Below are 21392 nucleotides of genomic sequence, written 5' to 3'. Positions count from 1 at the left end.
GCTTCAGATTTCACCTCATTATATAGTATACAAAATAAATGCATAGCGGAGCACTCGCTGATGATTGGTAGGATGCGCGTCAAACATTTGTTAATTGGAGCTTGTGGCGTAATTAAAAGAATACACGAATCACGTTCAATCAACGTTTATTCATCTGAACAGCCAAATGAGTAATGGTGTTTAGAACTAGCGTGCCTGAAGTTTTCAGAGAGGACGTTTAGTCAGCGGGAGATCTAAAAACAACCAGCCAGGGTCGCATCAAGAGAAAGATGATCCGCCCAAGGAATGAGCTATTTGTTTGCAGCTTCAGCTAAATCCATCCAGTGATGGAAGGCGTGTGAGTGTTACTGAGGTTAAATGCCGCCTTGATTCAAGGTCTTATGTACATCTGAATAAGACCAGTGTTGTACATAGGGCTAATTGAAAGCAGGGTGAACAGCTTGCTATTATAGAGAGGGCCATGTGGGATGCAATTCATTATTTAATTGACCTTGCATGCTTTCAGGCAGGCTCCTCTTTAAAAGGTAGGAATGTCATTGCAAGGAGTGTGTGCACATAAAAAGAGACAGAAGTAGTGAGAGAAGTAAGAGACTCTTCGCACTGTCTCGACTCCTGAGCACCGGGTCTATTGAGAGAGGAGGATGTAAGATGTTGTTAGACAATAGAACCATCACTTACTTGAAGTGGCTGCGAGCCAGGAAACATTATTATTCCTGAATAGCACCACTAAGTTACCAAACTTACAGAGTCACTCTTGACTCCGTCTGAGCACATTTAGTTTGCATCTGTTTAGCCTTTATCTTCTCTTGGCTGAGGAATTATTTTGCAAATAGAGTCAAATTTACAAGGCCGGTCTGCTCCGATAGATGGCACTAAAGCAAGTTGGTCATTATAAATGGGCAGGCACAGCGATGTGACATGCGTAAAATTCACCGCACCTTTGTCCAGTTTGTCCAAACAGGATTTGGAGACTCTGCAGCAATCCTGGACAATAAATGACTCTTAAAGGGTAACTACTGTTTTTTTACAACCTGGACCTTATTTCTGGCATAAAATATGATTGTTTACTCACCCATATAACTTTGGTGTCATTTGTAGTCAATCCGGAGATATTTAGATCATCGTACAGCCATATAGTGGTAGTGACTGGGGCACCGAAACGCAGCCTCTAAATGACGCATTATCTGCCGCGAAACTCGTTCATTTCACCAATAAAGGCTGAGCGCCGCGTGCGCCCGCGATGGTCGGCTTGCTTACCTGTAATTTGCTACTGCTATGGTTCGTCCATAACCTCAGAGATGACATCATCCATGTCAGAAGACATTGGGGGTCTGTAGATTAACCTACAGACCCCGGATGATGATAACAGGTAACTCCAGACTCAACGGGGAATAGCACTCGCGTACGATAACAAAATATTGGTGAAATGAACGAGTTTCGCGGCAGATAATGCGTTATTTAGAGGCTGCGTTTCGGTGCCCCATTCACTCAAACTATATGGATATACGCATATCTCCCGATTGACTACAAATTACACAAAAGTTATATGGGTGAGTAAACGATCGTATTTTATGCCAGAAATAAGGTCCAGGTTGTAAAAATCATTAGTTCCCATTTAATTTGTGTATTTTTGAAAAAAAAAACAACAAAAAAAAACCCAACACATGGCATATGCATTTAAATCACAAAAAACACATTCATGAGTCCCTCAGATGCTTTCAGTTTGCACGGGGCTGAACAAACCCAACAAACTAAAAGTTTGCAAATAAAAAAGAAAGTTGAACCCCGCCTTTAACTCTCCAGCCAAGTCCAGAAAATCCATACAGACACTTTAAACTTTGAAAAGTAAGTCTGGTACGACATAAAACGAAGCAAAGTAAGCTTCCAGTCAACCAGCAGACAAAATGTTATGGTGGCACGTAACTCTCTGTATTCCCTACAGATAACACTGTGCACTCACACTGAAATCCACAGTGTGGTAGGACGTGTTGTTTCTTGGTGGAGATTTAACTTGTTAGACTCGTCTTGTTATCCCACCAGTTACCCTGATATTTACCGCTGCCTGTGCACCCTGTCTGCGCTTCGGCTCTACCCAACACAAACTGTATTATTTGCTGTGACTCACTGTTTGTACTCTTCCACAGTGCTCTGTGACTTGCGGAGAGGGGATGGAAAGGCGCTTGGTCACTTGCCGGATCGGAGACCAGTGCAGCGGAGACAAACCTGAGACTGTGAGAACGTGCAGACTCGGACCGTGCCACGGTAAGCCTGTCATCCGAGGGAAAGCGAATGCCGCTTCCAAGTCGGACACATTACTTACTACGTACTTTTGAATTCTTCTCGTTTAAGTCAGCATTTCAGAGCAATATGTTACCGCCTTCAGAATAAATCTGTGATAATAAGGCATGTAATGTACTCCGGAAAGGACTTATAATTTGTCATCACTTTTCAGATACAGCCGAAAGGAGACGTTTTTTGTTGGTTTCATTTTCTTGGTATCAAATAATGTCATTTTTCCTTCCTCGCAGGCACCCGTTGGTTTTCATTCATTTCCACGTGGCATGAAAATCAATTCGTGTGCCCCTGAAACTATTTTGAGTTGTGTAATTCATTGCCATCAGCATCAAATTTGAATTTGTTTGAGAGTTACAATGGTAAAAGTTTAACATAAACAGAATACAGACATTTAGAGGTCATCCTTAGGTAAGAAGCTAGCACTCAGAGCAAATTGTACATAATTTAGGCCTTGATATCATTGAACAGTTTGGGTTTTCAGGCTAATAAATGGGACATTTTAACATGGACGTCTATGGAGAGTGACTCACTGTTGGAGCCAACACAAAAGTGAACTGCAGTTCTTTAGTTCACTTTTGTGTTGGCTTCATTTATCAGCCACAGACGTTGATGTCGACATTGAAGCACTTTTCAAGTCGATTATACAAAGGCTGCTTGGAAGGAAGACAAATCACTACCTGCTTTGTGAAATAATCTGCAGTTTAGAGTGCACATATACATCGATCAGGCAGAACATTATGACCACTTTCCTAATATTGTGTAGGTCTACCTTGTGCCTCCAAAACAGTTGTGACTCATCAGAGAATGGACATGGGCCTTCTGAGGGTGTCCTGTGGTGTCTGGCAACAGAATGTTGTTAGTGGGGGGGCCTTTGAGGGGAGGGGCCTCTGTGGATCATCCCACAGATACTTGATCAGCTTGGGATCTAGTGAATTTGGAGGCCAGGTCAACACCTTGTGCTGTTCTTCATGTTTTTTTTTTAGTTGTTCCTAAAGCGTTTTTGTGTGTGTGCCTGTGTCAGGCTGCATCCTGCTGGGGATGGCTGCTGCCATCAAGGAGTGTCATTGCTATGGGGTGGGGGTGCCTGGTCTGGTCTAGGTGGGTGCTACATGTCTAAGTTACATCCACACCAATGAATACCAGGTCCAAAAGTTTCCCAGCAGAACATTGATTGGTCACAAGATGGTCAATGTCAATAACTTCTCCTGGCAGTGGTCATAATGTTATGCTTGGTGTACACATGCTCTGTAGTAAATGGACTTAAATATGCGACGTTTCTAGTCCGTATTGCTGACAGGAAACTAATGCCACAGACCCTAACGCCGTAGCCTGACATGCAACACATCGAGGAAAGGTTAACTGAGGAGGTTTGGAGATACAAAAATTTGTACGACTCGTCTAAGGCAAAAGTTTCATTCGCCATTGTTGAAAGTGAAGCAGGAAGTAGAAAAATAAAAGAGCGAGCCAGACTGAGGAGGGCACAAGTAGAAATGGCTTGCACCGACATATATGGTACATGCGTAGGTTACGCTGTTTATGTTCCGCAGTACCTTAAATGAGCTTTAAGTGTTCCATTATCCTGTATGTGACATTTGTGGCCACTCCACCTGCTATGAAATGCAAGTTACATAATGTGGTTTTAACAGCCTTCATCTTCCTCAGCACTTAAAATGTTTTAAAAAAAGTATGTTCTGTTAATTTTGCGTCTCTTTCTTAAATGTTGATGACATTTACAGCAGCGATTCAAGAATAAATTTAGATGAAAAAAACACACATGATTTCAAGTGGGAGAGAGTACAGAAAACAACATACTGTATGTCTAGTAGTGATACACAGTGTTCTATATGTAGTTGTTGTACGATATTATACGGTACTCTGGATAGGCAGAGTAGTGTAGTGTAGTAGTGATTAAATTAATCCGTTCAATCAGTGGACATGTACTGCCCTTCTCCAGTAGAGATATAGAAACTGGATTTTGAAACAAGTGGTACAAGGTCTGAATCCCCTAGAAGGCCTTCTCACTAGCGTCGTATTTAAAGAGCCGTTTTAGATTTGTTTGGAATATAAAGAGGGGAGCTATTGAAAAGCTGAGAAGCTACTTGAGGTGTCTGGATTTTTTGCATTAAAATGAAGCATTTCAGTAAGTATCCCAGTTCCACAGGCGCTTTGGACAACTCTACCATGAGAGCTGCATACCATAAAGTTTTGGGTTTTTTTCTGTATGGGTTTGCACTTCAAGTGGAAATCATGAGTGGATGTAACAGACAGCCGACAGTGGGTCTGTTAGTTCTGCACAACGTACAACAATAAATCCTGGACTTAAATGTCAGCCCATTTGTCATTGTGTTGTTCCGTTTTTCTAAAAGCTAATAGATAGCTTTTAGATAGCTAGTTTTTTTTTTTTTTTTTTTTTTTTTTTTACAGTAATTACACTACCTGGCCAAAAAAAAAAAGCAAAAATGTCACACACTGTAATATTTCTTTGGATCTCCTTTAGCTTTGATTACAGCTTACAAGCTTCTGCAATGTCACAAGATTTATTTCCGTCCAGTGTTGCATTACATTTTCACCAAGATCTTGTATTGATGATGGGAGAGTCTGACCACTGCACAAAGCCTTCTCCAGCACATCCCAAAGATTCTCAATGGGGTTAAGGTCTGGACTCTGTGGTGGCCAATCCATGGGCACATAATGTTGCTGAACCTAGACCTGAGCAACTGCAGCAACCCCAGATCATAGCACTGCCCCCACAGGCTTGTACAGTAGACACTAGGCATGATGGGTGCATCACTTCATCTGCCTCTCTTCTTACCCTGATGCCCCCATCACTCTGGAACAGGGTAAATCTGGACTCATCAGACCACATGACCTTCTTCCATTGCTCCAGAGTCCAATCTTTATGCTCCCTAGCAAATTGAAGCCTTTTTTTGTTGGCCAGACAGTGTATATGTTCAAAGGATCAATGCACACTTATGGCTTTACCAATCATTACTTACATGTCCTGGAGCTAAAAAGATTCTAAGAACTGCTGTCATTTCCAACTGCTGCTGTGTGCACGCAGCACCAAAGTGTTCATTTTCTGTTGCAGCAACTATGAAAAGGTGTCATTGTGTCATGGCATACCTCTGCACATTAAAGTTAACAAGGAGACAGCCTCGGTTGATGCCTCTCGTGTTCCACATTTGCATGGCAGACGTTTTGAGCTGTCTGGATGACAAAATGTTTTATCCGCTCCACAACGATTTTCTTGGATGAGGAACAGAGCTGTGACGCATTAAATGAACTAAAAAGCGTCCTTATTGTGCAGCAGAATAATCTTTTATCCTAAAAGTCTCTTTGGGTTTTTTAGAGGTAGCTTCAGAAACAGTCCCACATCCTGTTAAGTGGCACTGTTGGTTTTTCAGACAGAAGCCTACTGCTGTGACTTGAATATGAAACAAATACACGAGAACATTAAAGATACAAACCTCAGCCTTTAATTCACATGAAGGAACTGGGTTACAGCTCTCGCTTAGGCAGAACAAAACAAGTTGCTGCAGCTGGAATATACATAAACATTTGTCAGTGCTGTCAGTGTTTGATTAAATTGAATCAAGGCTCTCTGTTCTCTTTCCAAAGCCACCTTTCTTTACCTCTCCCTGTCTCACACTATATGTTCTTTGACTTTCAGATGAGCCATGCAACGGAGATAAATCCATTTTCTGCCAAATGGAGGTCTTGGCGAGATACTGCTCCATTCCAGGCTACAACAAGCTCTGTTGCGACTCCTGCAGCAAGCGCAGCGGCTCTTTGTCGATGTTCTCCGAGGCAGCCGAGACAGAGGAGCACGTCCGCTTCGGCTCGGCCTCGCAGCTGCTCGAGACGTTAACGGCCTCCGTGGCAGCCAACGGCACTCGCGGCGGTAAACAAGGCTCCGGCAAAGGATCTGCCGCGGCGGGGAGCGCTTCAAAACACACCACCACCCCCGCCCCGCTTAAGAAAACCCCGTCGAAGATCACTACTACACCGAGGCGGGTTCCGAGGCACGCGGATCTCTCTGCCCCGGCGGCACCATCTCCCCAGGCGGATCCCGCTGAGGGTCAGAGGTCGATCAGCTTCGCGGCTAGTCGACAGCCTACTGCATATTCCGAAGTGGAGAGATGAAAGTGACGCCCCCCTCCCCCCTCTTCGGGACTCTTAATGTACAGTAGATAATCCAGCTTCATCCTGAGTCTTCTCACACCAAAAACACCAAAGAGAGAGAAACTGACAGAAAGAAAGTGCTGGTTCACTTTGTTTTTAAGAATTCCCCTCTTCCCCTTTCACTCCTGATGTGAGACTTTAAATATCACTTGGACCTCTTACAGTTTGCTCCCAGAGTATTTGGGCTGAGACAGCTGTGTTACATACTCTTTATTTAGATGCAAAAGTATATATATACAGTAAGGGTAAAAGGGGCACATGATACAAAGGGAATTTTCATCTTTGTCATTTGAAGAAAAAAAATAAATAATGAATAATTTCAGGGATTTAAAATAGCCAAAGGACCATTTTAAAGTTCAAAAGATGCCTCTGTCTGCTACACTGCCCTTACATGTGTTATTGTGGAATCAGAAACAGTTGCATAATTGCAGCCGTGCTCCTGACTTCTTGAACCATCGAGTGTTGCCGCTCTGTTTTTTTTTTTTTTTTTGTCACCTACCCTGTGAGAAGCAGGGGTGACAGGTGCAAGGGAGGAGATCTGCGTTTCCCCTTTGTTTGTTTTTCTTTCTCTGGTCTTGCCATTTAATGAATCAGGCCCCTGTTGTCTGTAGAGCTTTACATTAGGTCCCCTAACAGATGCTCGGCAGATGGCGCGTGCGAAAATGTCAACAGGTGCAGTCATGACAGCTAATTCAATTTGTGAAAATTTATGCGGACCTCACAGGGTGGAAGTCACAGGAATAGATGCAGGGATTGGTGCAGAAATGCATGCCGAAAGTGTCATCAGAAGAAACCTTAGGGTTGAAATAAATCTTGGTCGCGATGCATTTCAATAACACTGCATACTTTTGATTACTGAAGCCGTTTATAAGATTCCCACGTGTCACATCTCTATTTTAGTTGAATTTTAAAGCAGAAATAATCCAAAAATGCCCCAAAAAGCAGATCATCTCATACAGCTGGAAACGCCCTTTACTTGAATCTTACAAACTGCCATTTTCTTGCCAAAAATCTGTGTACAGAGCTCGACGTATAGACAGTTCAGCTGTGAAATCGCTGCCTGTATACAAACACAAACACCACACTTTAAGCGCGTGTAAAAAGGTGAACAGAGAGGTAAAAACCCACAAAGATAATATTTGTGTTGTATATTTTCCAGTCGCTGATAACTCAGTTTCTATGGAGAGAGGTATTTATAAAGCTTCCTGTAAATACTGTACATGAAAATATCAGTATTATTTTAAGAGACTGAGGATACGCTGAGGAAACACCCCCTTTAACCGGGTATAACAAAGGTCCATCCAAATGTTGGTTGATGACGCTATAAAGTAAATTATTCCTCTCTCACTGCTGGTGTGAAGCTCAAATTCTTCAAATGTACATTTAAAAATAAAAAATAAAAAATTTCAGTACTTTTATGGGAATAAACTCAGACAGGAAACACATTTACCATAAAGATTGGAAACAGGGAGAAAGATAGCCTGGCCGTGTCCAAAGATATCTTCTGCCTTCCAGCGCATCCAAAGCTCCGTAATTAACGCGTGGTGCTTTTTCTGTACAACAACAGAAGTGAGTAAACAATTCTTTTTTATCTTCATACGGAGCTTGGAGGACAGCAGCTTCCCTTTCGCCCTGTGTCCCATTGTGCTGCACGGAGCTAATCGCCTAATGCTTCATGTTTTGGAAATTTAAGAGTCTGAAAGAAATTGAATTAGTGCTTTCCGCAAAAACAATTCCTCTCCGAAGCTTCTGGTGCACGTTACTTCATTCCACTTCTTTTTTTCTGGATCAGAAATGTGTAAAGTGCCAGCCATTAACCTGCTATGGTCAAATCCAGTAATGAAATTCAAGTCCTGTTCTGCAAAACAATCTGTAAAAAACAATCCCAGTGCATCAAAAATTTGCTTTTTCTATCTATTGCATTTCAAACTAAAGCTGCATTCAGTGATTTTTTTATTATTATTTTTTTTACCACTAGGGAGCATACAGCCTCCAAAACAAACAGAAACCAAAAGAGGCTCTTGTATTCCTGTTGACGCCGGTGCTTAGCGCTAGCAGCTAACTTGTGAAGCCCCCGCACTGTAAAGCGTCGGTGCTACGCAGATTTTTTTTTTTTAGACACGCCTATGTTTTTGACAGTCGTAGCTGTCAAAAACATGCGGATCAACCAAAAGCGTAGGCTGCCCTCGTCCGTGTCTGGCCAGCGATAGGTCGTTTAGCTTTGCTGCGGAAAAGACAGGATTAAGGAATTCTTCAAATAATGTCGAAAGCGTGCTGTATTCGGACCACGTTGTGTCATCTGAGATTAAGGAAGCAAGCTGAAATACATGCATCTCCGACAACAATGCTGCACCCATTACAAGATAAGATGATAACATAAGAAAAGATAATCCTTTATTTATCCCACAGTGGGGAAACGTGCAGTGTTGCAGGAGGAGACCGTTTAAGGGCCGTGCACGAAAAATATACAAGTTTGGATAGCACGTGTGGATATTGCGCAGATGTTTTCAGACACGTCTATCTGTCGTAGCTGTCATAAACATGCGGAACAACCAAACGTGAAGGCTACCCTGGTCCGTGTCTGGCCAACAATAGGTCGTTTAGCTTTACCGCAGAAAAGTCAGGATTAGGGAAGTTTTTGGTAACGGAGTGAAACAGAGATTTAACGTAACATGGACAGATTACTTCGGGCTTTGGGCATTCTCTTTCCAGTCCAAGCCAACTTTTTGGGTCAGTCAGCATCTGATCTGGGAGTAGGGTCATTACTCAGCAGCAGCAGCGCACTGTGGGCTCGTTGGAGGGCTGTGCTCAAGTGCAAGTGTAGATGGAGAGTTCATTCATTCATTCATTCATTTTCTGTAGGCGCTTGCCCTCTGCAGCCTATCCCAGCTGTCATTGGGCGAGAGGCGGGGTACACCCTGGACAGGTCTCCAGTCTATCACAGGGCTAACACAGAGAGACAGACAACCATTCACACTCACACCTACGGCCAATTTAGAATCACCAATGAACCTAACCAGCATGTCTTTGGACGGTGGGAGGAAGCTGGAGTACCCAGAGAGAACCCACGCAGACACAGGGAGAACATGCAAACTCCACACAGACAGGCCCAGTTGGCCCATGGATTTGATCAGTGCTAACCACCACGCCACTGTGCCGCCCAGATGGAGAGTTTACGGAAACAGACAAAAAGAAAAACCCTTTTCCGACGTAAACTGGCCTTTAGTTGCTTATTTACACATTCAGTCGACAGAGCATCCCAGTTATCGATCAAATGTTCACTTTTTTTTTCTTTTAGTCCTCTCCCAGCGCTGCAGAAACACATTTGGCCCTTTTATCACGTTCCTCACCAGCTAGCTGTTCATTCAACTCTCTCAGCCGATGACGATGTTCTCTCAATGTTGTGACAAGATTAAAAAAAAAAAACAACGTGCCAAAAAAGCTGCAGAGCTGGGCGTTGATTCTCAGCGGATTTGGCACAGCGAACGACCCCTTTGGCATCTCACACAGTCATTTGATTCATCCGTTCAAACCTGATCTGAACACAATCTCATATTCAGCCGGGACAAGGCGCCGTTGTACGTTTTTTTGTGTTTGCAAGGGACAAAGCATCACTGTAACTGTAAGCACGATAAGCTGGACGTTCAAAAGAGTTTATGTATTTTTTTTTTCATCCTTCAAGTATTTTCTAAATGGCTTTTTATGGCAGACAAAGGTTCAGGAGAATGAAAGCTATTTATTTAAGAAAAAATATAATAATAATAAAAATAATAAAAAAAATAAGGGTTTCTTCACAACCACCATGCATCTGACTGCAATAGCAACGACAGTTTTGAGTTCTCAGCAAAGAACTACTCACACTCAACTCCTGTGTGCCAATGTAAAGTACATGTATATAGCATTGAGTACATGAATATTTATTGAAAACTTAAAGGGTTTTTGTTTTTACAGTATGTGCAGTGTCAGCTGGTCAATAAGCTGAAACGGATAAACCATTGAAAACCGGTCATCTTCTTCTTTTCTTTTTATTTTTTGTTGCCTTTCGCCCGTTTTTTTATTTTTTTTTATTGTTTTTTTAAAAACGGCTTTCTGCTTTTTAGCAAAAAATGTTAGACTAGATGATTTTTTAAATTTTTTTTGCAAACAATTAGATGTAAATATACAAGCTCAGTTTTGAGATGTTTGACTTTGTTGTGTCAGAAGGCCGTCTTTTTCACGGCTGTTTCGTAGAAGTTGTTAACGGCGTTGTCACGTCACAGCAGCATGTACTGACCAGACGGATGCTTTATTTTAACCAAGAAAACATAAATAGTTTAGCGCCAGTAAAGCCAGTAAAGCTGTTTATTTTATTTTATTTTTTGTAGGTGCCAGTGTTGTCTTACCATTTGACATGTTTCTCCCCCCGTTCATCTTTTACTTGCCGCCTATAAAACATTGCTGCTAATGTTATAGAGAGCTTGTAACGATAAATAGGATAGTTGTAGATTTTTACATTGACAATCCCTGAGCCTCAGACAGGTATTATTGCATAGGATGTTCCATGTACTGTATTGATACCCTTGTGCTATTCGTGCATTGAAGTATTCAATTGCCATGACCGCCAAGTCACTCTCTGCTCTAATTGCTTTTGTACGTACTTTGTGTAGAATGAAATGTACACTACTGATGCTGTTTGTTGTAATGGGGAGCACATAGTAATAAAAGATATGATTAATTACGCCGGTTTCTTGCTTTCAGGCTTTCTCCACCTTTGTTTCTGCAGCTGTGGTGCAAAGAAAGAAAGAAAAAGAAAAGAAAAGAAGCTTTGAAGACTTTGGCTTTCATCACGCATAATAAGCTCGAAATCGTAAAGTCCTCTCGGGGCCTCGCTTCTTATTGTATGTAGAACAATGTACAGTGAGATGCCGTTCATCTTTAGAGGCTCAGCTCAGATGAGGAAAGCAATGAATTAGTTTTTAATAATGCAGCATGCACAATGGTGTACACACCACTGGGTTTAGAGGAACACTGTGTAATATGTTTATTGACCATGTTGTGAAACACGCTGGGATACATGCATTCCCGACGACAATGCTGCACCCATTAGAAGATAAGATAATCCTTTAGTTATCCCATAGTGGGGGAACGTGCAGTGTTGCAGCAGCAGACACTTTAAATGGTAAAAGGCCTTGTTCTTATAGCTATTTTCTACCTATTGGTACTCAAAGTGCTTTACAGTCACGGATGCATCTACCCATTCAAGAACACATTCACGCACTGCTAGCAACTGGGGGTTCAGCGTCTCGCTCAAGGACACCCTCTACCTACTGAGCCAAAGCCACCCCTTGAGTTTAGATGAGATGGTTTTATTTGTCACATGCACAGTTGTACATAGTACAATGCACAGTGAAATGTATATTCGTACCTGCAGCCAGGAGTAAAAACGTAAAACAGTAACAACTGCACATAGCACACGGTAAAGAATATAACGTAACACTGAAAAAAATGAGATAAAATAAAATATAGACTGTAAGCTTGAGATGTAAACTTAAAGGGGGAAGCTCGCACATACATACATTTACAATATTTGAAAGCAATTAGCGACTAAAGTGCAGTGGTGCAGTGGTATTTAAGCCCGGTTAAGGCTCAGAGTTGAGCAGACGGATGGCACGGGGATAGAAACTCTTCTTCAGCCTCTCAATCTTTGTCCTCAGACAGCAGAAACGCTGGGTGACTGGGCTGTTCCAGGATCTTCTTGGCCCTTAACCTGCAACATTTTGCATAAGTGTCCTGCAGGTCGGGGAGGAGGGTTCTGATGGTCCGCTCCGCCGAACGGACCACCCTTTTGAGGGCCACGAAGTCCTGCCTGGTGCAGTTTCCCATCCAGGTGGTGGTGCTCCCACACAAGATGCTCTCTATTAAGGACCGTGCACAAAAAATATATAAGGTTGTACGTATGGCTACTGCACATGAGGATCAAGATTTGTAAACACAAGTCATTGTTATCGCTGTGTGGGACTGGTTTCCCGTCAGGGATGATAGCTTTTCTATCATCCTCCGATCACTCACCACAAGGCTCAAGAGGGCAGCCCAGAACAGAGCTGGCCTTCTTCACCCATCTGTTCAGTCTCTTTCATAGTAGATGGCTGATGCCACCACACAGTCAGAAAAGGACCTCAGTAGTGCTCCCTGCATGTTTTACTTGTGAGATGCTGCCTATGATGCCCACATCCCAATGGCATTTTTGCACAATATTCAGTGCTGTGACGCACCAAGCCGCCGATCAGTTCGGTCTGTTGTATTGGTGCCAGAACAAGTAAATGAGAAATCATTCTGATTGGCTTTTCATCTTAGTTTAGGAACAACAACAACAACAACAAAAAAAAACATGAAGAACAGCACAAGGTGTTGACCTGGCCTCCAAATTCACTAGATCCCAAACTGATTAAGTATCTATGGGATGATCCACAGAGGCCCCTCCCCTGAAAGCCCCCCCAACAACATTGTGTTCCCAGACACCACAGGACACCCTCAGAAGGCCCATGTCCATTCTCTGGTGCGTGGTCATAATGTTATGCCTGATCGGTGTACACATTTTTACTAAGCGAACAGACTGCAACAAATAAGATGTCAACTATTTAAATGTAAAACAATAACTCTTTACTGCAGTGTTAAAAGAAATTATTGTAGAATACACTCCTGCAGTATGAAAATGATGACTTTAAGAATGATGTCCTGCAACTCTAATCTGTAAACTGCAAACTCTAATCGACTTGTTCTTGCAACTTAGCACTAACAACAAAGAGCCTCGTTTTCCTGCTCTTCAAGTTCTGCACGTGATCTACCAATTTACGAACACAGATGTACCCAGTTCATTTCAGTAATGACCAACACAATCTACGAAGGGCAGTGCAATTAAAGCGGGGTCGCAAACAAGCAGGCTTGATGAGGCTGCAGGTGACAACACAGATAAACACGAGTTTAGAAATGTGTTTCTCTCGGGGGAACACAAATATGCGCACAAGCAATTTTTAAAAGGAAACAAGTTTCCTAAAATTACTGGACGCTGTACTTTTTATTCAGGACTATACTCCGGTGTGCATGAATACTGAGTCAAATACATTATAATACTTGGACCTCTAATGCAGAGAGCAATAAAAGAAATGTGAAAACGTTTGTTAATTGGATGAATTTATGGTTAGGTTTGGCCATTTCAGTGGATTAGCCAATATATGGACTATATATCGCATTAACCGTCATATACTCAAGAGTGGGCATTCAAGATTAATAGTCATGAAGGAAATTAGTAAACTAGCTTAATTGTTCTCATAAAGCGGCAAACACAACCCGTCCATCGATGGATTTCCTGTCCGCAGTGTTGTGAGCTGCTTGCTTCTTCAGCAAGATCGCTGATTACTGCTTATGGATTTTCACTCCCTTGTTTTTCAGCCGTTTATTCCCCGCAGACTGATTCAGTTTTGAACTTAAACACAAATCGTTTTTCGTGTTAGTGGAAAAAACCTGCAGAATTAATAATTGCTTATGACATATTTGCTTGAAAACTGAACAGAATGTGAGGTAAGCTGTGAACTTCCATCCTCTCTTGTCTGAATTGAGTCTTATTTAACTGCACAGCTTGACAGATGCATTCAGTAGACACTTACTTCCAACCAATTTACAGGTTGAAGAGAAAATATCTTCTAGACCTTAGCTGCAGTTCAAACCATAAACTCTGTACCAGGAAAGCTGATTGCTGTGGCGCATGGAACCACAATCTTGTCAGATACTATACTATATAACACTGTATAGTGCTACCTGAGCGTCTACAGAACATTATGTCCTCACAGGACTGCAGAGGAAGATATGCAGTGAAGGATCAATTAAATAAGTTTAAATCTTCTCTTTTAAAGTTACAGCACAACAGAGTAGAGTCAAATGTAAATATGACATTAGAAATGAATTAAAACGACACACCATGTACACCGTGGATATAAATAGCGAGATGTATGTGAGTAACTAAAATGTGAAACATTGCACTAAATGTGTATAATAATCCACGATCACTGTCTCTTCAAAATGAGGCTGACATTTGCTGCATTCATCACGTAATTGATTTACAATGTACCATTATAATCAGTGGGGATTATAATGTAGACTCTGAAGCAAGGTTTGTACTTTTTTCACTCAGGCACATTTACTGGTCAGGTTTATCACTTTAATGGGGTCTCTCCAAATCCTAAATTATTCGACAGTCATGAAGATGGTGCTTTGGTTTCTTACCTGTAGCCTGGATGTACAAAATACACTTACACACACGTGTTGGTAAAGGAACTGGAAAATATCAAGTGGAATTACAGTAGTTCACATATTCATAACAGCCTATTCTAGTATCTTGAAGAAGAATAGAATGTCTTTATTGTCATTGTACGGGTAAAACGAAATTAAGGTGACCTGAGGTTCCCCTTAGGTGCTGTAGAAGTGTAAAAAAAATAAATAAAAAAATTAAAGGAAATGTAAAAAACTAGAATAATAAATGCATACAAAACTATAAACACTAACTTGACATAACAACCCCATTCACACATAATAAGAAGACACCGTTATTTCACGTCACATGAAATTATTGCACTTGTTTGTGAGAACTGATTGCACATTTGCACATATGAAGTTATTAGCAGTTGCATATGTGAAATTATTTCAAGGATGCACATTATGAGAATTATTGTATGAGTTATTGCACGATTCACATTATTATTATTTCTCTAATGTTCGAGTTATTCAGTGTGATTATGGCTCTTGCACAGAAGCCATTCCTCAGTCCGTCAGTACTGGCCTTCAGTGTTCTGAACCGTCTACCGGATGGTAGCTGTTCAAAGAGTGAGTGTTCAGGGTGGGTTGTGTCCTTAAGTATTGCCTGGGCCTTCCTCAGGCAGCGGGAGTTGTATAGTTCCTGTAAAAAGGGGATGGGGCGGCCGATGATCCTCTGGGCTGTGGTGACGACCCTCTGGAGCGCCTTCCAGTCTGCTGCAGTGCAGCTGGAGAACCACACGCAGACGCAGTAGGTGAGGATGCTCTCTATGGAGCAATTCTCCAACCTGCCTACGATTCCTCTTACATTTTCAAACTGTCATGTAACATCATCAGTTTGTATCACAAGATTCCACATGTACGCTTTAGTCAGATATGTGTATGTATGACAGATGTATGTTTATCTTGCTGTTCTCTTCTCTCTTTCTTCTGTCTGTACCCGGCTGGCCTTAGGCAGATGGGTCCCTCCATATGAGCTGGGTTCTGCTCAAGGTTTCTTCCTGTTAAAAGGGAGATTTGTACTGTTATTGACGCTATATAAATAAAAATTGAATTGAATTGAATTGAATTGGTAAAAGGACACCTGCGGTCTCTGGCAGAGGTGATAATTTCTTAGAGTCCTCAGGAAATAGAGTCTCTGCTGTGGCTTTTTGACGATAAATGGAGTTATCTAGTCTTTACAGTATGAATAGGCAAAGTTGAACTGTGGCCATTATAGATGCTGCATATCATTAAATCAACAATGGTGTATATATATATTGAATCAAAGTCCATGAAGGTAATGGCATCGTTAATGCAAGTCCTTTCCATCATATCCATGGAGCCGTGACACTTTACATACGGGTTTGTGTGTGTTCCCTTGATTATTCATTAAAAAAAACTGTTTTACAGAAAGAAAGGTGGTGTTTTTTTCCGCCTCATGTTCAATTTACCCCCTAATTTGACAAAATAATGCAAGGACATGTGCACTTCTTTCATTTTCATTTTTAAGCTCAACAGCGGCATTTCACTGTTGTTAATATGCTTTTATACTTTAGTTAGATCCATTGCAGATAGCTCGGTGGGATTAGTTGAAAATTGGATTCTATAAATTGAATTAGAAACAGAAAAAACAAACAAACATGCAAACAAATAATACATCACTCTGCTGTGCACTGCATTGCAATTTTTTTTTTTTAAATCATTTTGCTGAGATCCTGAGGAGCAACGCTTCAAAAAATGTCCCTACGGATAATAATAACATCCCCGAAAAAGCAAAGCAGGAAACATCAGTGCATGCAAGGCTCTGAGCTCTCTTGAGAAATGGGATGAGACAGAGCTACCAGGAGCAGAAAGAATGGAGGATGACACACAGCCACTGCAGTCATCAACTGTTCCTGCCAAAGTAGCAGTGACAAAACCAGGAAAAGACAGAAAAAGAAAGAAAAAGTAACAAATAAATGCCCACATAAAGCCTCATAAAAGTAAATTAACCCCGAGAAGACACAGACTGCATAAAAGACATCACCGAACTGAGAGCAGCTATTCACCTCGTCCCCTTTTCTTCATATTTCAATTAAGTCTCACCGAGAGCTGCGCATGAAGAGCAGCGTCCTTTTATGAGCGGCTAGCACGGCAACCAATGGCTTTCATTGTGTAGCGTTTCCTACAGTGCACAGCATCTGACACTGAGCCAGTACCCACTGTGCATGACTGATGAGGGCTTATCCGCTCAGCTGACACACCATAAACTGCTTTACACTTGGGTGGCTGCTTCTGGTGCTGCTGCAGAAACGTGACGTCAGCCTCACTTAGAAAAAGCCACGGTCCTGCCCAGGTGTTTGACTTTTTCTCTGCCATCTTGACATCACAACGTGTTTGCGCCAGAGTCATGTTTCTCATTGTCCGTTTGCATTTTAGATACTTTGAAGTAGATGTTTTTTTCTGTCTGTGGCTAATAAAATGTCCAAGGAAATGGAAAAATATCTTTTATTTTCAGCCATACATCTTATAACTAGAGAGCCCCATCTTAAATTCTGTTTCAACCATCCTTTCTTTCTACTTTTGTACATACACCGATCAGCCACAACATTAAAACCACTGACAGGTGAAGTAAATATCATTGACCATCTTGTGACAATTCAATGTAGCACCCACCTAGACCAGACCAGACCAGGCACCCCCGCCCCATAGCAATGACACTCCTTGATGGCAGCAGCCAGTGCATGTGAACTTTATTTGAACAAAGAAAACAAATGTCTCAGAGGTGAGACTCTCTGAGACTGTGTCTCTGACTTTTAGCTGCCTTGCGTTGCTCATCTTAATGAACAAACTTCAGTCCACTAGCCAAACTAAAACTACTTTTTCGTGCAGATAGAAGAATTTTTAAAATGTAAAGAGGTGGCATTTTGGCCTGGTGTCTCATATTCATATTGACGATCACTACACCGATCGGCCATAACATTAAAACCACTGACAGGAGAAGTGAATAACATTGACCATCTTGTGAGGGAAGCTTTTGGACCTGGCATTCATTCATGTGGATGTTACTTAGACATGTAGCACCCACCTAGACCAGACCAGGCATCCCCACCCCATAGCAATGACACTCCTTGATGGCAGCAGCCATCCCCAGCAGGATGCAGCCTGACACAGACACACACACAAAAACACTTTAGGAACAACTAAAAAAAACAAACATGAAGAACAGCACAAGGTGTTGACCTGGCCTCCAAATTCACTAGATCCCAAACTGATCAAGTATCTGTGGGACGATCCACAGAGGCCCCTACCTTCAAAGGCCCCCACTAACAACATTCTGTTGCCAGACACCACAGGACACCCTCAGAAGGCCCATGTCCATTCTCTGATGAGTCACAACTGCTTTGGAGGCACAAGGGAGACCTACACAATATTAGGAAGGTGGTCATATCTGATCGGAGACGACTAATGTTTGGGAAAAGTACAATTTGCTGTTCTCCCCAGTGAGATAGCTCCAGATGTTTGGAATAATACAAACTGAACAAACTAAACTTAAAATGGATGGACATGTCTGAAAGCAGGGATACAAACACAAGCTGTGCCATCAAGCCGATTTCATTGTTGCTGTGATAACTGTATGCATCCAGCCAAGGGACCAGATGAATGTTTTCCTAATGACAGCTTCTGCACCACGCACAGCCAAAGCAACAGTGGCAGGCAGCCAATCAGGCTCAGTCAGAGAAAACATTCGCGTGACAGTGTTTCCGACTGTGTTAGTTTGTCCAAATGAGGGACGAGCTCGCCAAAATGCTTCGGAGGGATTGCTCAGCTTGAAAGACATGCAAGGGTTTCTGACAGACTCTCGGCGAGACAATGGCCATTTTGTGTTGTACAGCATCTGCAGTTCCACTGATGACTGTCTGTCCTTTGTTTGCTGGAGAAAAAAAGAACAGACTGACAGTTTATCTTTTAACTCTGCGAGTGGCTTTCTCGGCTGACATGTTGATTATGTGCTCGTGTAAGTTGAAATACTGAGGCCGAGACAAAAAATTTGTTCACACAAAGCGTCAAAAATGGGACAAGAACACACTTCCAGCATAAATTAGTGCTTCTAATTAAACTGCTTGCAAGGGCGTCTGAACAATTGGCATTTACAGTAGAGTCTCCACAGTACGACTTTACTAAAAATACAATGTGTTCACGCTCTGCTTGGTGCACTTAATTACCAAATGCCCCATCAGCGCCCCTACAAAAGTCACAAGAGATTTGACAGGACAAAAAAATAAGCAGATTCAGCTCTAACCACTTCACCACGCTCCAAAAAATCAGCTTTCCTTCTGGGTGCTAATCGGTGATCACACGCCGTGCCGTGCTTTAACATGGAACACATTAAAACCCGTTCCACACAAGGTCAAGTGCATTTCTGTATGAAACCAGGGACACAGACAGACTTTTTGTGTTCCTTATCTACTCATATGTTCACACATCAACATTTGTGTGCAAGTCGTGAAAGCAGTAGCTGATGCAAAAGCACTCAAAGTGGGATGGAGTGAAGGTTTTTAAAAAAAATAATAAAAAAAAAATTACCTCTTTATTAGGAGCTAAATCTTAAGCATGCTCTGAGTACCACAAACTGTGGACAAATGAGATGGAAACTGATTCCTCTCGGGGCTCAACAGCCTCATCCACAGACTGGCTTGTTTTGATATGACTCTGATCCTTAATGGTATCTGTGTTGTGACATGAGTTGTGCGGTCTGCTGCATGTGGACTTGTTTGCTGCATGGTCTCTTTGGTCTCACTCAATCCTTTCAGTTAATAGATAGGTTCAGCATTTTTCATGCAGTGTCCATTTAGTGATCTCATGTGAGTGACAAAGGACACACCATCTGTCTGTTTTGCCCCTGACAGCGTTTCCATGCTGAGCTGTAATGGAAACACAGTAACGACACAGAGTGGGCAATTTTGTGTTAAAACAGCTAAAAGCTTCACGTTAACTGTAAATAAATAGACGTTAAATACGTTTACAAAAGGGATTCGCTGTTCAGATTAAAACAGTTCGATTTCACTGGAAATTAGGGGTTGTGCCGTGTAGTCGACTTCACTGCTGTGCCATGACGCTTTAAGCAGGAAGTCGACTAGTCACTGATCATGTGACTATAACAACATGGACGCCTCCGAGAAGACAGGGCAGCAAACTAGCAGCAGTTCATCAAGTGTGTGGAAACACTTCACTAAAGATGAAGCCCATATTGCAGTGACACGTCAGTCCTGAAATACAACTAAAGTACTACTGCAACGCATCTGAAAAGGCTAATGCTAATGCTAACAGAGGAACAGTCCATTAGTTAACAACTTCACCAAACGTCCTGTGGTAACAGAGAGAAGGAGGCTGCACATCAACTATTTGATAAAGTTATTAGACCTTTAGCTGCAGGAGACGGAGAACACTTCGGAGATATTGTAAAGGGAAGAGACTCAGTTACTGCGTGTAAAAATCAATAGGGTTGAATTTATTAGCGTAAATCCCAAGGCAAAAAATGAAAATGCAAAAAGGGAAAACAAAAGGGGCTGGAAACTCCAGAGGAAACAAAAGAAAACACAAAGCAGCTGCAAGGGCAGGAATCTGGCTCTCTCTGGGAAGCACTGGAAAAAAACACAAGAGATGAGTTCAAAGACTGCAAAAGAGAAATCCACAAGGCGAGACCTGAGAGCTGGCACAAACCATAACATGAAGAATTATCTGGCACAGGAAGGATGCCACAGCCATCCTTTTAAAGAGTGCTGATTGATAACTGGTCTCAGCTGAGTCAGGTGCTCCCACCAGATGCCTGCCCAGGTGAGCCTCATGGGAGAGAGAGAGTGCAGGAAGAGAGAGAGAGAACAAAAACAGCACCAGATGCACTGGAAACCCAGGACCATAACAGATATACTGCTTTTTTTTATCCCAGCTACACTATCCCATCTTACCTAACAAGCATGTGGAGTACTATTAAATGCTATTGATGGTGCCTATTTATATAGGCTATACATGTCTGCATTGATAAGCTCATGTGTTTGTGTTCAGATCTGCTGTGTTCTATTAGTTGACATTGTTGCTGTGGTTGTAGAGCGCTATGGCCGACAGTAGTTTGCGTTCAAGCTACCTTCTTTTGTGTGAGACGTTACAATATGTATTCAGGTCAAGAACATAGATTTCACTGTTGGCTTTCACCGCATAATAGTCGACTTTAAAAAATCTGAAGTCGTTCAACCCCTAATTTCAATAAGCAGGACTTGCTAACAACAGCAAATACAACATTTAACCAGCAGACATGAACCTAAAAACATTAAACCTGCAAATGTACAGTAGGAAATGTTTTTTTTTTCTCCTTTAATCTTCATTTGTTGGCCTCCTTTAAACTTGACTAGTGCCAGCGTGAATGTAAAGGCCGTTGGGCATGAAAGACACACTCTTTATGGGCGTATCAGCTGCGTTGTGGATTCTGTGTGCATGGCTGCTCTGACTCCAAACCACTGGAGCTGGTGCTTACAGAATCAGCCCAGTTTATTAATTCTGCTCCACTGCATCCCTCACGCTCCCCTGCAGCATATAGCTTCCCTTTAATCTGTATTATTAGACAGACTCTTGTGAGCTACCCTACTGCATCTCAGTGTGTTATGAAGCTC

The 21392-nt window shown here is 42.0% G+C and overlaps 1 protein-coding gene across 1 annotated transcript in view; it reads left to right on the top strand.

The window, feature by feature from the left end:
• The window catches only part of adamts3 (ADAM metallopeptidase with thrombospondin type 1 motif, 3), a gene marked incomplete at both ends in the record, with an annotated part of 157505 nt that extends 151067 nt beyond the window's left edge, over positions 1-6438 (top strand). The window contains 2 exons of the mRNA XM_084551984.1: positions 2145-2262; positions 5966-6438. Of these exons, the coding sequence (XP_084408110.1) occupies positions 2145-2262; positions 5966-6438 (591 nt within the window). The remainder of the gene's footprint in view (positions 1-2144; positions 2263-5965) is intronic.
• Between the last annotated feature and the right edge of the window lie 14954 nt (positions 6439-21392).

This window comes from Chelon labrosus (assembly GCF_963514085.1).
Source record: "Chelon labrosus genome assembly, chromosome: 9".
NCBI lineage: Eukaryota > Metazoa > Chordata > Actinopteri > Mugiliformes > Mugilidae > Chelon > Chelon labrosus.
This window is presented reverse-complemented; position numbering and strand designations above follow the sequence as displayed.